Source organism: Ruditapes philippinarum, unplaced genomic scaffold (genome assembly GCF_026571515.1).
Source record: "Ruditapes philippinarum isolate M1 unplaced genomic scaffold, ASM2657151v2 ctg760_1_1_1_1, whole genome shotgun sequence".
Lineage (NCBI taxonomy): Eukaryota > Metazoa > Mollusca > Bivalvia > Venerida > Veneridae > Ruditapes > Ruditapes philippinarum.
In genome coordinates, this window is record NW_026853160.1 from 322,881 (window position 1) to 339,786 (window position 16,906).

At 34.6% G+C, this 16,906-nt stretch overlaps 1 protein-coding gene across 1 annotated transcript in view; it reads right to left on the minus strand.

Moving 5' to 3' along the window:
- The window catches only part of LOC132735568 (exocyst complex component 4-like), a 61,711-nt gene that overhangs the window by 21,508 nt on the left and 23,297 nt on the right, over positions 1–16,906 (minus strand). Inside the window, exons 12-18 of the mRNA XM_060722527.1 lie at positions 13,456–13,527; positions 12,064–12,201; positions 11,512–11,589; positions 9,481–9,528; positions 5,563–5,599; positions 4,623–4,686; positions 3,578–3,678 (exon numbers count right to left, since the gene is read on the minus strand). Coding sequence (XP_060578510.1) covers positions 3,578–3,678; positions 4,623–4,686; positions 5,563–5,599; positions 9,481–9,528; positions 11,512–11,589; positions 12,064–12,201; positions 13,456–13,527 — 538 coding nt within the window. The remainder of the gene's footprint in view (positions 1–3,577; positions 3,679–4,622; positions 4,687–5,562; positions 5,600–9,480; positions 9,529–11,511; positions 11,590–12,063; positions 12,202–13,455; positions 13,528–16,906) is intronic.

Below are 16,906 nucleotides of genomic sequence, written 5' to 3' on the forward strand. Positions count from 1 at the left end.
GTTGAGAAATGTAGGAAAAGTTGCGCACTGTAGAAATTGTTCACTATATATTCTGTATAAGGAAAAAATATACAAAGGGCCATAATTTGGTCAAATATTATCCAATCACAAAACCCCGACAATATGTGCCAGGCACTTGATAACACAGCTTCTGAGAAAGTTTGGTCAAAATCCGTTGAGAAATGTAGGAGGAGTTGCGCACAGAAGAAATTGTTCACTATATATTCTATATAAGGAAAATAAACAAAGGGCCATAATTAGGTAAAATATTATCCAATCACAAAACCCCGACAATATGCGCCAGGGCACTTGAGGAGCAAGCTTCTCTGAAAGTTTGGTCAAAATCTGTTGAGAAATGTAGGAGGAGTTGCGCACAGAAGAAATTGTTCACTATATATTCTATATAAGGAAAAAAACAAAGGGCCATAATTAGGTCAATTATATACCAATTGCAAAACCCTGACAATATGCGCCAGGGCACTTGATGACAAAGCTTCTGAGAAAGTTTGGTCAAAATCCATTGAGAAATGTAGGAGGTGTTGCGCACATAAGACATTGTTCACTATATATTCTATATAAGGAAAAAAAACAAAGCGGCCATAATTAGGTCAAATATTATCTAATCCCAAAACCCCTACAATATGCGCCAGGGCACTTGATGACAAAGCTTCTGTGAAAGTTTGGTCAAAATCCGTTGAGAAATGTAGGAGGAGTTGCGCACAGAAGAAATTGTTTACGCCCGCCCGCCGACATACCTCAATCTAATAACCAGTTTTTTCCTTCGGAAAACCTGGTTAAAAATTCCTTACGAAAAAATCACTTTGGAGCATTATCATTTTTTGCTTGGATTTCTCAGTTGTTTCAGCATTCGCCGATTGATTTGGTTGGGAAACCTCATTTGATATAGGCGCAGAGTTGTTTACGGTAGATTCTGTCGCTCCATCAACGTTAACATTGTCTTTATTGAAGAATGCTGCTTTTTTTTCGAAGCAGACAATTTGTGAATTTACCCGGATAATGATGTCACAATCTGAAGCGCCTGAGCGCTTTTAACATGTAATAATCACTAAAGCGTCTAAGATAAATCATGTGACCGATCAGCTGATGAAATTCATGCTATTTATAGAAAAAATATATACTATGACGCTCGCAAAAATATGCGTCACTGAAAACACACAGCTATAATATTACCGCATCAAATGCAAAGGTACTGTCTCAAAAACGCAGAAAACGCTCTCTAGAGAAAACATGAATTGATGTAATTAAGTGAATATGAATGAAACCAAATAAAGCTTGATACTTAGTTCTTATATATCTTGTATAATGTGCTTAAGTTATTTCATAAGAGGTCATGACCTCAAATAATTTCATCAGCAAACACAGGTCATTCACTTGTATGAAAGAAATTCCAGCATGAGTTGTTTCCCTTTCATTAAACTATAATTTGAAGAAATGCCATGGTCTGGGGGTATCTTAGCTTTAGCAGTCCCTAAAAGGGGCCAATCAAATAAATATGAGCAAAATTTTTTATAAGAGAGATTACTATAAGAATGCTAATAACAAAGTTTGGTGATCATCCATCAATAATTCAGTAGAAAAAGCTGTCTAAATGGTTTATATCATTTTTAGCTCCCTTGACCCCTAAAAGGGGCCTATCAAATTAATATGAGCAAATTTGATAAAAGACTACCCAGAATGCTACAGACAAAGTTTGGTGATCATCCATCAATTGGTTCTGTAGAAGAAATGTTAAATGATTTGCTATTTTTAGGTCTAGAGACCCTAAAAGGAGCCAATCAATTAATATGAGCAAATTTATAAAAGACTACCCAAGAAGTGCTACAGACAAAGTTTGGTGATCATCCCCATCAATTAGTTCTCTAGATATAGATGTTTAAAGTAACTTCTATTTTTAGCTTTAGCAGCCCCTAAAAGGGGCCAATCAAATTGATATGAGCAATCTTGATAAAAGACTACCCAAGAATGATACATACAAAGTTTGGTGATCATCCATCCATTAGTTCTGTAGAAGAAGATGTCTAAAGGTTTTTTCTATTTTTAGCCCTAGAGACCCCAAAAAGGGGCCAATTGATCATCGATCAATTAGTTCTGTAGAAGAAGATGTTTAAAGGTTTTTCTATTTTTAACTCTGTTGACCCCTAAAAGGGGCCAATTGAAATGGCATGAGCAAATTCAAGTGTGACTGTCACAAGGATGCTACAGACCAAATTTGAAGTAAATCTGTCCAGCGGTTTCAGAGAAGAAGACGATTGTTGACGCATGACGACGGACGACGGACGCGGACGCCGGGGTATCCCCCTTTGATACTAATAGCTCACCCTGAGCCTTCGGCTCTGGTGAGCTAATAAAAGCTCTTGTGCAGAAAAAATGGCATATTAAGGTATGATGGCTTGCCAAGGTTACAAGGTGTCCAATTAGAGCCAAACTGGACACAATACATGCCCTTATTTCTACAAACGCTGACAGAGCAAAAAAATTCTCATCATACAATTTTGCTCTATGTGCAATCATCGAAATAACAAAAAATAAATAAAATAAGCAAAAACTGATAAATGAAAGAAAAACAAATAAAAGGTCAATTCAAAACATTAAAATGCATTTGCTCTTGCTTCACTTTCAAGTATTCACAATAGAAAGACATTCCAAACAAAATATATTTAATCAAATGCTTGCAGCTTCATAATTTGTAACAGTCACTATTCTTTTAAACTGATTTTTTGTACCTTGTTAAGTTTTGAATTTTAAGCAAAAGGGTAGTTTTAAACATATAAAATATGTGCTGTGCATGAAAGACTTATCCAATTCCAATTATAAAACTTTTTTTCCATCCCCCCCCCCCCCACCGTCCCATCCCCAATGTGGTCCACCCCTTATCTTATTTACATTTAACTGTATCTTTACCACTGATTAAACAGACTGGGAAATACTGAGTTGTTTTATTAGGTTTATTTGGGAAAAAATGAAATTTCCCCCAATACTGCAAGCATTTGAAAACAATATTTCACGTTGCCATGGTAACAAGGTCACTTACTCCCCTCCTCCTCATCCACTATACAAAGACATAATTATCAACATATAAATATTACAATATTTTGTTTGGTCAAATATATTAGATTATATGTAATTTGACATACAAAAAATAATTTAAGAGCGAATAAAGAGTTTTTCTTATTATTTATTCAAAAAAGTTCTAAGGACAGGCATTTTTGATGACTGGATTTAGTAAATGCAAAGTTGCCCACTTTAAGCATTGCCCCAAAAAACAAACAAATGGAAGACAGCAGCAAATTGTCAATATCAGTGATTTATTAACCAAATAATATAAGTGTCTTTAATTGGGTAATAGTTTATTAATTTTCACAGGAATCCTGTTTTCCTGACCTTGCTTTAAATTGAGTGTTTTAGGCCTGCACTCTTTGCTTATCATCAAATAAATGCTGTTTTCACAAAAGAGAAACTAGAAATGTGTAAATTGGACATAGATGTGCCCCCCACCCCACTACATTTCATATTTCATATTTCTAAAAAAAAAAAAAGGCTCACAAAACAGGCTTACCTTTTGTTGCAAGATTTATATTGTTCGATACAACAAAATGTATATGCCCCAAATATATCTTTTCTATAAAATCTGTCACAAACTCATCAAATTTTGATGTTCTGAAATTTTAAAAACAATGTCATTTTAAAACTTTGCCCTTAGCTTCCCAGTAACCATAGAAAAACAAGTAAAAGTCCCCAGGCCAGGCTGTATATTGGGGGAAAGTACTGTGATCTTTTTTTTTCTAAAAATTTTTAAGTTTTTGAAAATTAAGTTTGCCCCAAAGCAGGTGCTGGGGGTGGATGTTGCACTTTTTTCATTATCCCTCATGTACAGATTCAATCAAACAGTGTGCAATTTTCATGTAATTTTGTTGTGATTAATGCTTCAAAGAATCACACTTTTTTCCAGACTTTAACATTAAATTTTCATCTTGATATCCCAAATAATGATAATAGACATTTAGACATTTCCAAAAATGGAAGCTAGACAAGTCCATTTAAAGAAATTCAGCAAGCTAAAGGTTATGTGCCTGCTGTAATTGTTAAAACAAACCTATGTGCCACAAGTATGGCATGGCATGAGTCATGGCAGTTCAAACATCTGCCAATCTGACTAGACTCTTATAATTATTGTTTACTGCTTATTTTAGAATTATGATAATCGCTTGTCATCTGCTAAACTGCAGATAGACTATTTGAAAATCAAAGAAACACAAATCCAATGAACTATTTACATCCCAGTTTATACAGTCAAGGATTTCAACATTCAAAGACAACAGTTTTCCCAAGCAAAAGAAATGTAGAGCTAATGCTTCCAATGGATTTTTCCCCAAATTTGTGGCTATACATGTACTTTCAAAAGTTTTTCCCCCCAAAATTGGTAATAATTCTTCCACAGGTTGTGATAATTTTTTATCTAAGAACTTTTCTGGACTAATCTGATTATTAACATGCTTATGTTTTTTTACGATCTTGTGATAATTATTTCTTAATAGTTTTCTCCAGAATTGGTAAAAATATTCTTAAAGAAATACTTAATATGATAAAAATCCTATCCTTACCCTTGTGGAAGTTCTGAAGCACTTTCAATCTCTTTGATAAATAACTGTAATGGTTTGAATACAGCTGGAAAAGAAATTAAAAGTACTTTTCAAATAAAAAAACACAAAGCAATATTCATTAATAAATGTTTATACTAAATCTTTCAAAACTGTATTAACATTTTTTTCTCTCAAGAGATACTTTATATGAATATCAAAATGAGATAGTTCTTTTGTTTTTATAAATACTTGAAATACTTATCAAAAATGTGCTCATTATAGACCATTCCACTTTAAGTGTATTATGACATTTATTTAAACAATGTAAATTATAAAATACATTTTACCATACAGAAAAAAATTACAAATTGAAATAATTTTGGTTATAAAATGATACCATTTCTTTTTCACATAGAAATTGAAATAGTTCTGCTTACACTTTAAAGATTATTTCCCATCTTAATGAAATCATTTCCTTTGAAAAACAAACATTTGCCTCGACGGACAATTGCCCAAAAGACAATTGCCCCTCCCTAGGAGGACATTTTCCCTGTAATCTGTTTCAAAAGTCAAACATTGGCACCCCTCATGAGTGATCAAAATTATTTCTGTATACCTTCTATTAGCCAAACTTTCCAAACAATGTTTTTTGCAGTGACAAAACTCCATCATTCAATATAATAACATGTCAAAATATTTCACTACATACCTTTAATATTATCAACTGAAGGTTTATACACAAACACTTTGCCTTTAATATCATCAACTGAAGGTTTACACACAAACACCTTACCTTTAATATTATCAACTGAAGGTTTACACACAAACATCATACCTTTAATATTATCAACTGAAGGTTTACACACAAACACCATACCTTTAATATTATCAACTGAAGGTTTACACACAAACACCTTACCTTTAATATTATCAACTGAAGGTTTACACACAAACACCATACCTTTAATATTATCAACTGAAGGTTTACACACAAACACCTTACCTTTAATATTATCAACTGAAAGTTTACACACAAACACCTTACCTTTAATATTATCAACTGAAGTTTTACACACAAACACCTTACCTTTAATATTATCAACTGAAGGTTTACCATGGTTCATACCAAATTCTCAAATCAAAATTCAAGGACTTTTCAAGGACTTTTCAAGGTAAAATTGTCATTTTCAAGGCATTTTTTTCCCGATTGATCTTATTTAAAACTAGAGGATGCTTTTGTAAAAAAGCGCATGTCTCCCCCACTGCTGAGAATAACTGTGAATGGAAACAGGAATGGAAATGGAGATAAGATAATGTAAATACCCGGTAGTCACTTCAATGAAGGCTGTCTATGGATGGTTTCTATTGTTAAGGTTAAGAACTCTAGTTATCATCCGGAAATGAGAAAATGACCAATGGTCACTGTGACCTTAACCTTTGACCTACTGACCCCATAAACAAGAGGGATCATCTGCTCAATAAGACCAATCATCCTATGAAGTTTGAGGGTTGTAGGTCTAAAGGAACTCTAGTTATCATCCGGAAAGGAAAATTAACCAACGGTCGCTGTGACCTTGACCTTTGACCTACTGACCATTAAACAATAGGGATCATTTGATTAATAAGACCAATCATCCTATGAAGTTTGAGGGTTGTAGGTCAAAAGGAACTCTAGTTATCATCCGGAAATGAGAAATTGACCAACGGTCACTGTGACCTTGACCTTTGACCTACTGACCCCAAAAACAATAGGGATCATCTGCTCTATAAGACCAATCATCCTATGAAGTTTGAGGGCTGTAGGTCAAAAGGAACTCTAGTTATCATCCGGAAACGAGAAATTGACCAACGGTCACTGTGACCTTGACCTTTGAACTACTGACCCCAAAAACAATAGGGATCATCTGCTCAATAAGACCAATCATCCTATGAAGTTTGAGGTCTGTAGGTCTAAAGGAACTCTAGTTATCATCCGGAAACGAGAAATTGACCAACGGTCAGTGTGACCTTGACCTTTGACCTACTGACCCCAAAAACAATAGGGATCATCAGCTCTATAAGACCAATCATCCTATGAAGTTTGAGGGCTGTAGGTCAAAAGGAACTCTAGTTATCATCCGGAAACGAGAAATTGACCAACGGTCACTGTGACCTTGACCTTTGAACTACTGACCCCAAAAACAATAGGGATCATCTGCTCAATAAGACCATTCATCCTATGAAGTTTCAGAGCTGTAGGTCAAAAGGAACTCTAGTTATCGTCCGGAAACGAAGAATGGACGGACTGACGGACTGACGGACGGACGGACGGACGGACGGACTGACGGACGGACAGGGCAAAAACAATATGTCTCCCCCCGAGGTGGGGGAGACATAATTATACTTTTACAACCATATCTGTGATATACATTTTTATTGCAATTGATCTTATTTAAAATTATACTTTTACAACCATATCTGTGATATAAAACATGTAAATAAAACATGTGTATTTCAATTTAAGGTTCAAATGACTAGAATTGCAAAACAGTGACTATATTTAGAAAATCAGCACAGTCAGTAGAATATATGAACACCAAAACTGTAACATATAGGTGATTGAGTAAATTCACACAACTCTATCTAGTTTTTCCTTTCTTTTTTGGATTTCTCTTCCAATTTCCTCAACTTCCAGTTTCTTTTCTTTGAACTGTAAGGTATGCAGTTTTACGTTCTCCACATGTGAATGTTTTGGCAATCTGACTATCCGGAAACATGGCCTTGAACAGTTTCTCAATATCAGTGTTTGAATTGTATGAGTGGTGATTACAAATTGTGTGTAATGTCCACATAACTTCAGCCTTTTTTGTATCAGCCTTTGAAATGAACGGAGATATTCCTGCTTGATTACTGGACACACAGGGGACATTTTCTTGATTACTAGAAGTGGGTGGGGGTGGTATTGTCATGTCATGCACAGTTTCCGTTGTGGATTGGGATGGCACAATGTTATTATTTGAATCAGATCTACTGCAATTTTCAGTTTTGACATTTATAGTTCCTTCCTGTCTGACAAATGCAAGGCCACACTTCGTCAATGACGACTTGATGTCTAGATTTTTTAGGTGCTTTGCACCCCTCGCATGCGATGTTAATGCACTCTCTCCCATTTGCGACAAATCGATGGTTTTCAGACACATGGTACATTGTGCTTTTCGTGGGTCTTGTATAACTTGTTTTACCCAACTGTATTGTTGAAGCCATTTGAGCTGAAACGTACATTTCTTAGTGTATTTTCCCATTTTTTTACTTTGCAATGGAAGCTGACATTTTGTACACAATTTGCGATGACGTCATACACAAGTGCTTGTTAAAATCCGTGCCAAAACCGTAACGCTGGCTAAACACTACTAAAACAGATCCAAATGGGCGCACTCGATCGGGCTGCCATCGTTCACATGTCCGATTTGTAGCAGAAAATTTGCCTGACCTTTACAGCGACAGGTTTTATACCCTTTTGGATTTTCAAGGCATTTTACCGAAATTCAAGGGGCTTTACTGAAATTCAAGGACAATTTTAGTGTTTTTTCAAGGCAACCCTGAATTCAAGGACTTTTCAAGGTTGAAACCAAATTCAAGGACTTTTCAAGGCCCGTGCGAACCATGTTTACACACAAACACCTTACCTTTAATATTATCGACTGAAGGTTTACACACAAACACCTTACCTTTAATATTATCGACTGAAGGTTTACACGCAAACACCTTACCTTTAATATTATCGACTGAAGGTTTACACACAAACACCTTACCTTTAATATTATCGACTGAAGGTTTACACGCAAACACATTACCTTAAATATTATCGACTGAAGGTTTACACGCAAACACCTTACCTTTAATATTATCGACTGAAGGTTTACACGCAAACACCTTACCTTTAATATTATCGACTGAAGGTTTACACGCAAACACCTTACCTTTAATATTATCGACTGAAGGTTTACACGCAAACACCTTACCTTTAATATTATCGACTGAAGGTTTACACGCAAACACCTTACCTTTAATATTATCGACTGAAGGTTTACACGCAAACACCTTTACCTTTGATATTATCGACTGAAGGTTTACACGCAAACACCTTACCTTTGATATTATCGACTGAAGGTTTACACACAAACAGCTTACCTTTAATATTATCAACTTAAGGCTTATACACAAACACCTTACCTTTAATATTATCAACTGAAGGTTTACACACAAACACCATACCTTTAATATTATCGACTGAAGGTTTACACACAAACACCTTACCTTTAATATTATCAACTGAAGGTTTAAACACAAATACCTTACCTTTAATATTATCGACTGAAGGTTTACACACAAACACCTTACCTTTAATATAATCGACTGAAGGTTTACACACAAACACCTTACCTTTAATATTATCGACTGAAGGTTTACACACAAACACCTTACCTTTAATATTATCGACTGAAGGTTTACACGCAAACACCTTACCTTTGATATTATCGACTGAAGGTATACACACAAACAGCTTACCTTTAATATTATCAACTTAAGGCTTATACACAAACACCATACCTTTAATATTATCAACTGAAGGTTTACACGCAAACACATTACCTTTAATATTATCGACTGAAGGTTTACACACAAACACCTTACCTTTAATATTATCAACTGACGGTTTACACATAAACAGCTTACCTTTAATATTATCAACTGAAGGTTTACACACAAACACCTTACCTTTAATATTATCACCTGACGGTTTACACACAAACACCTTACCTTTAATATTATCAACTGACGGTTTACACATAAACACCTTACCTTTAATATTATCAACTGAAGGTTTACATACAAACACATGTTTTGGTGAGTCAACATGTACAGATCCAGTTTCAAACAATGCACTCTGTAAAATTGTAAACCAGATCAGGCCTCGACACTAACTTTTTTAGCAGGTGGTTAGCCGGACCACTAGATTTGAAATTAAGGTGGTCCTTCCAGGAGTCAGGTGGTCAATTATTATTATGTCATTTTACTGCAAAATTAGTAAAAATATGTTTAAAATTGATGACAAAGATGTATCATTAACCTTAAGAAAACAGATATTTTAGATATATATTTTTATCTAATCAGAAATAAAGGAGAGCAAGTTAGTAGGTATTTTATCATAAAGTTATTTGGATTTTTATATGTCATTCAAAAATACACAACAGGGCTCTTATTTATGTTCTTTAATTATGATAATTACATGTATCTTTTATAGATTAACATTTTTAATAAAACTAATAAATTATCTTAAAACAAGGAAATAGCTAGGGGATAAAAAAAATAAAACTAATGTTATATATAACTACAGTTAAGCTTATTTTTCTCACAGATGTATAATACCTATTTTTTACCTCCCTGTTGCTTGTTGGTTGATATTTATTTTTAACATGTCATTGAGTATTTTTAACCTTTTAAAGTAATTTTAACTCTAGAGGAAATGGATCTCTATCGTTAAACAGTTAAAATAAAGATAAGTAGCAAAGAATTACTAGATTTATTTAATTTTACCCATGAAATATGGTGCTATTTCAGTCAAATATATTTCATATTTTTTAAAAATAAATATGAAATATAAATATGAAAGTGGGAGGAGTCATAACTCATATTTATTTTACGGGACTTCTTTCGCCATTTTGTTTGAAAAATCTGAAAATTCAAAACAAATTTTTGTCGAATTTTGTTTTGAAAACTATCTAGAATGATAGAAAACGGTCTAACTAAGAAAATAAATCCGAACACCAATATCTTTAATTCAGTCATTAACGCTGTACAGACGTTTAAAGAGTTGTTTACGTGACGTCACAATGTAGCGCTAAATATCACGTGCAAAACAAGACAATAATTATATTACTGCGCGCTGTACAATTGCAGTTGCGTAGCAAGCAAGGGGGTTCGTAACCATTTTTCTTTGATATTGAAATTAAATAAAAAGGTTATTTTTTCGTTTTTCGTGAAATATGGTATATATTTTCACTCAACATGATAAAATGCCACATATTTTCACTCGCCGTCCCGGCTCGTGAAAATATGTGGCATTTTATCATGTTTCGTGAAAATATATTCCATATTTCACTCAAACGAAAAAATATCCTCTTAGTATTTTTCCAGTTCCTTTTGTTTGCTGCCATTATTTAAGTATATGAAATTTTAAGTTTATCTTATATCCCATACAATATCATAATTACCACCGTCGGATGCCCACGGTTAATTAACACGTAATATAACATAAATGTTACTGGTTCCACCGTAGGTATCCGACGATGCATAATTATTAGCATCATTTGAATGAATTTTGTACCTTAATTGATATCACAAAGTCTAAACTCTTTTAACTTGCATAAACCAAATTTTAGCGACTTAAAATGAAAGTTATAGATGACTTAAGAACTTCTTTAACTAATCAGATAATTAATGAACCATATACATGTACATCGGACAAATGATTTTAAAGAAAATGTTTATAACATGTTTTTGACCAAATCACCATTCTCCCAAATGAGTCTGCACCAACCAGAAAATTCAAGTGGTCCGACGGACCAGCGGCTTTTGAGATTAGGTGGTCCTTGCCAAAATCAGGTGGTCTCGGACCAACGGACCACCGCTAATGTCGAGGCCTGCAGATTTAGTTTTTGAATTATTTTATTAAAGGATGTTAAGACAATAAATGCTAAATCTTTAAAAAAAAAAACTATGAAACATGTATAACAAGACACATTTTCAACAAAAGTAATAAAAAATTTTCATAACTTATATGGACAAGTTTGTTTCTTTTTAACTGCTATAATAAGACATGGATGAAATGAAAACTGGTATATGAATAAAGTATATACGGCAAACTTACATCAAACTGACGAGTATCTTCTACGTAACTGTTTGTACTGAGGGCATGAATTGATGCATCAAACCTGAACAATGACATCTGAAACAAAACAGGTATTACGTTTCATCCACACATAAAAATTTACATTAATGCCTTGACAACAATTTCCTAGAGAATAACACATCTTGACGCCATTCAGTTTTGACTAAAGTGTTAACTATTTTACATCTGTTTAGAAGTATAACAGTTCAACAGTATTCAGGAACTCTTCAATGCAGAACACAATTTAAAACTGACAAAAATAAAGTTGTATAAACTTAAGTCAATGAAAACCCAGTGGGATATATTCTATGTATGGGAATCTACAACTCTAATTGCATCATTTATTTTTGGAATTTGTTCCTGAATAATATCAATTTTATTTCCAAGTATTCTTCAAATATATCAAGCAAATGCTACAAGCTAACTTCTAAAATGAAACATATTCTGTAAAAAAAAAGCAATAACATCATATCATTTTGGTGTTTATTTTTCAACTTTTTAGACTTTTGAAATAACAAAAACAAGGTTTACCTTTTTCTGTTTGTGGGGTCTTTTCTTTGCAAAGTATACACCTATATCCATATTGGGCTCATCAAAACTACTGGGTGCTTGTTGTCGAGATTTCTCTGTATTCCTCACATCCAAATACTCGCTCAGTAACAGTTGTAACTGTAGAAATAGAATAAAAATATTCAAACTAGCAAGAAATTAATTCTTTGGAAACAAAAATGTTATCTTATTTCTAGAAAATATGAAATACAATGTAATCGAATCATTCAATAAATAGAGGATATTGAATGAGTGTAAGTCCAATACTGAATTTATTGCACGAGTTGAATAAAATTATATTATGCCAGCCTCTGGTAGAGCTGTCATCGATATCGACAATATCGATGTATCGTTGATATTTTTTGTCGATCAATAATCGATACACATTTTAAAAAATCGATACTTTTGACTTATAAATTAAATGTCTAGAAATTATACAATTCACCCAAAATATATGCAGAAACAATTATTTATACCAAATGTGATGCTTTTGTTATATAGTGGAATTATTTTATAGCAATGGTGACAAATAATATTGTCTAGAAAAAATCAAGCAGTGGACAAGACACTGTACAGAACATGTTTTTGACTGAAATCATTGAAACAGGTATGAAAATGAATGACAGACAAGTGAGTATAGGATATTATCGATATATCGGTGTATCCTTGATTTTAGTTACTTGATATCGATATATCGTTGATATGCTTTACACTGAATCAATGACAGCTCTAGCCTCTGGCAATAAATTCAATAATGGACTTACACGAATTTAATATTATATTCATCACATACCAAAAATAAAGACTGTTTAAGGTGAAATAAGAGTCATATTTCATTGACGCGTCTATAGTATAACGCTAACATTTAGCGCGTCTTTACACTATGTTTGTATAACGCTAATGACGTCACGTCAAAATATATGCAGGACTGTGTAATACCATATTTACAGAGTCGCAAAAATGGCACGGGTGTGTGATAAATCAGGATGTTTTACAGTACGATAGGTGCAAATCATTCCATGAAAGCTGGTCGTAAATTTTTTAATTCATTTTCCTCATCAGAATATTTTCAACAAGGACAGAGAGAGAGAGGTGGTCAGATGGCTGTATCTACCTCTCAAGCCAGGGATCATGGGTTTGAGCCCTACTGGGGGTCAAAAACATGTTTCAGAACATGAAACCAGTACTGGTTACCTCCAGGAAGCAGTCTTGAAAGTGATCAATGTAAGTTGTAAGAAGTTGTTTCGCAATCAAGCATATAGAAATATGATTTAACTAAGCTTATAAAATAATTGTCGGACATACAAAAGAATAAATGATCGAATTGATTAGTACAAAATTATATATCATATTGTATGATTTAGAAACACCTACAACAGCTTGTATTTTAGACCAGACATCTTTCATTGTGTACATGTACTCTGACCTTATATATACACCAGATTTCTGAAAAAAAAAGAAAACAACATAATTATAAAACAATATGCAAAATTGCCATTAATGAAAAACAAGAGGGCCATGATGGCCCTGAGGTCGCTCACCTGTATATAGGCCCCCAGAGTGGGGACAGTTTAAACCCCAGGGATTTTATTTGAACAAACTTCGAAGACACCCGTCAGAAGATGTTTCATGATGTTAAGTTTTTACTACACACATATAAAGAAAAATAATGACCTTCCCCCTTTCTCTCTCCACTCCTCCCCCCCCCCCTCCCCAGGGCCAATTTTAACCCAAGGGCTTTTATTTGAACAAACTTGGTAGACACCCATCAGAAGATATTTCATGCTAAACATCTAAGCTCTAGCTCATTTGGGTTTTTTAAAAAAGATTTTTTAAGTTTTTACTATACACATATAGTTAAAAAGAATGACACCCATTGGGCGGGGCCAGTTTTGACCCCAGGGCTTTTATTTGAACAAACTTTGTAGACACTTACTAGAAGATGTTTCATGCTTAATATCCTAGCTCTAGCTTTTTGGGTTCTTTCAAAGAAGATTTTTTAAGTTTTTGCTATACATATATAAGGAAAATCAATGACCCCCGGGGCGGGGCCAATTTTGACCCCAGGGCTTTTATTTGAACAAACTTTGTAGACACTCTCTAGAAGATTATTCATGCTTAATATATAAACTCTAGCTATTTTGGTTTTTTCAAAGAAGATTTTTAAGCTTTTGCTATACATATATAAGGAAAATCAATGACCCCCGGGGCGGAGCCAATTTTGACCCCAGGGCTTTTATTTGAACAAACTTGGTAGACATCCATTAGAACATGTTTCATGCTAAATATCTTAGCTCTAGCTCTTTGAGTTTTTTAAAAGAAGATTTTTTAAATGTTTACAATATGCATATAGGGAAAATCAATGACCCCCTGGGGCGGGGCCAATTTTGACCCCAGGGCTTTTATTTGAACAAACTTGGTAGACACTCACTAGAGGATGTTCCATGCCAAATATCTAAGCTCTAGCTCTTTGGGTTTTTTAAAAGAAGATATTTAAAGTTTTTTCTTTTGGTTGCCATGGCAACCAAAGTTCTGCATGGAATTAAATTCTTTGAACAATTTTTAAAGGTGACCACCAAAGGAACATTCCTGTGAAGTTTGGATGAAATTGGCTTAGTGGTTTATGAGGAGATGTCATTTAAAGTAAAAGTTTACGGACGGACGGACGGACGGACGTACCAACTTTTGATATTTAAGAGGTAAATCAGCTCATAAACTACACCTGGACAAAAGTCCATAAGCAAATTCAGCTCCTAAAATAAACAAGAGGGCCATGATGGCCCTAGATCGCTCACCTGAATTATCAAACTCATCCAAACAATTACCTAGACAAGCATTCTGACCAAGTCTCATGACAGGTGAGTCAAAAATGTGACCACTACAGTGTTAACAAGGATTATCCATATTTGAGCAGTGCGACCTAGTTTTTTACCCAGGTGACACATATTCAAACTTGACCTAGAAATCATCAAAACAAACTTTCAGACCAATTTCCAGGATACTTGGATCAAAACAGTAGCAACTAGAGTGTTAACAAGATTTTTCTATTTTTAGCTCCGGTGACCTAGTTTCACATGCGATTTCGAACTCATCCAAGCAATTACCTAGACAAACATCCTGACCAAGTTTGATGATAATTGAGTCGAAAATGTGACCACTAGAATGTTAACAAGGTTTTTCCATATTTGGGCGGTGTGACCTAGTTTTTCATCCAAGATGACCCATGTTCGATCTTGATTTAGAAATCATCAAAACAAACTTTCAGACCAATTAACAGAATATTTGGATCACAACAGTAGCCACTAGAGTGTTAACAAGATTTTTTCTATTTTTAGCTCCTGTGACCTAGTTTTTCATCCGAAATGTCCCATGTTCGATTTATTCCCAGCAATGACCTAGACAAGTTTCCTGACCAAGTTTGATGACAATTGAGTCAAAATTGTGACCACTAGAGTGTCTACAAGGTTTTTCGATTTTTAGCTCCTGTGACATAGTTTTTCATCTGAGATGACTCATGTTCAAATTCATCCGAGAAATTACCTAGGCAAGCATCCTGAACAAATTTGATGATAAATGAGTTAAAAATGTGAACACTCTAAAGTGTTAACAAGGTTTTTCTATTTTTAGCTCTGGTGACCTACTTTTTCACCCGAGATGACCCATGTTCGAACTCATCCAAGCTATCAACTAGATAAGCATCCTGACCAAGTTTGATGATGATTGATGCAAAAATGTGACCACTAGAGTGTTCACAAGGTTTTTCTATTTATAGCTCCGGTGACCTAGTTTTTCATATGAGATGACCCATATTCGAACTCATCCGAGCTATTATCTAAACAAGCATCCTGACAAAGTTTGATGATGATTGGGTCAAAAATGTGACCACTAGAGTGTTCACAAGGTTTTTCTATTTTTAGCTCCTGTGACCTAGTTTTTCATCAGAGATGACCCATGTTCGAACTCATCCAAGCAATTGACTAGACAAGCATTCTGACCAAGTTTGATGATGATTGGTTCAAAAATGTGACCACTAGAGTGTTCACAAGGTTTTTCTATTTATAGCTCCTGTGACCTTCTTTTTCATCCGAGATGACCCATGTTCGAACTCATCCAAGTTATCACCTAGACAAACATCCTGACCAAGTTTGATGATGATTGGGTCAAAAATGTGACCTCTAGAGTGTTCACAAGGTTTTTCTATTTTTAGCTCTTGTGACCTAGTTTTTCATCCGAGATGACCCATGTTCGAACTCATCCGAGCTTTCAACTAGATAAGCATCCTGACCAAGTTTGATGATGATTGAGGCAAAAATGCGACCGCTAGAGTGTTCACAAGTAATTGTGGACGGCCGGACGGACGACGGACGACGGACATTCACCGATCCTAAAAGCTCACCCTGAGCAAGCTCAGGTGAGCTAAAAAAATAGCTCTTAATTGAATTTTATGAGCTTTTGTTCTTTATTTAACTACGGAATGAAGCTCATAAATATCAAATGTTTGCTCGGACAGACGGACGGACGACGGACGGACGGACGACGGACGAAAAGCGATCACAAAAGCTCACCCTGTCACTTTGTGACAGGTGAGCTAAAAAAACAACAGGTTTTAATGTTCTATTGTGATCTGTATAGCTGACACTCCTTAGTTATATGAAAAATATTACCAGTATCAAGCACGGCCAGTTAGCTGCTCAAATTTTGGTACACTTCAGCCTCATTAAAACGCTCATGTTGGGGTCCAATGTCTCAACACCGCGTTCTAACGAGGCTCTCATTAGAACGCTCATTGCGAAATTACCGCATTACCCCACCCACTGCATATATA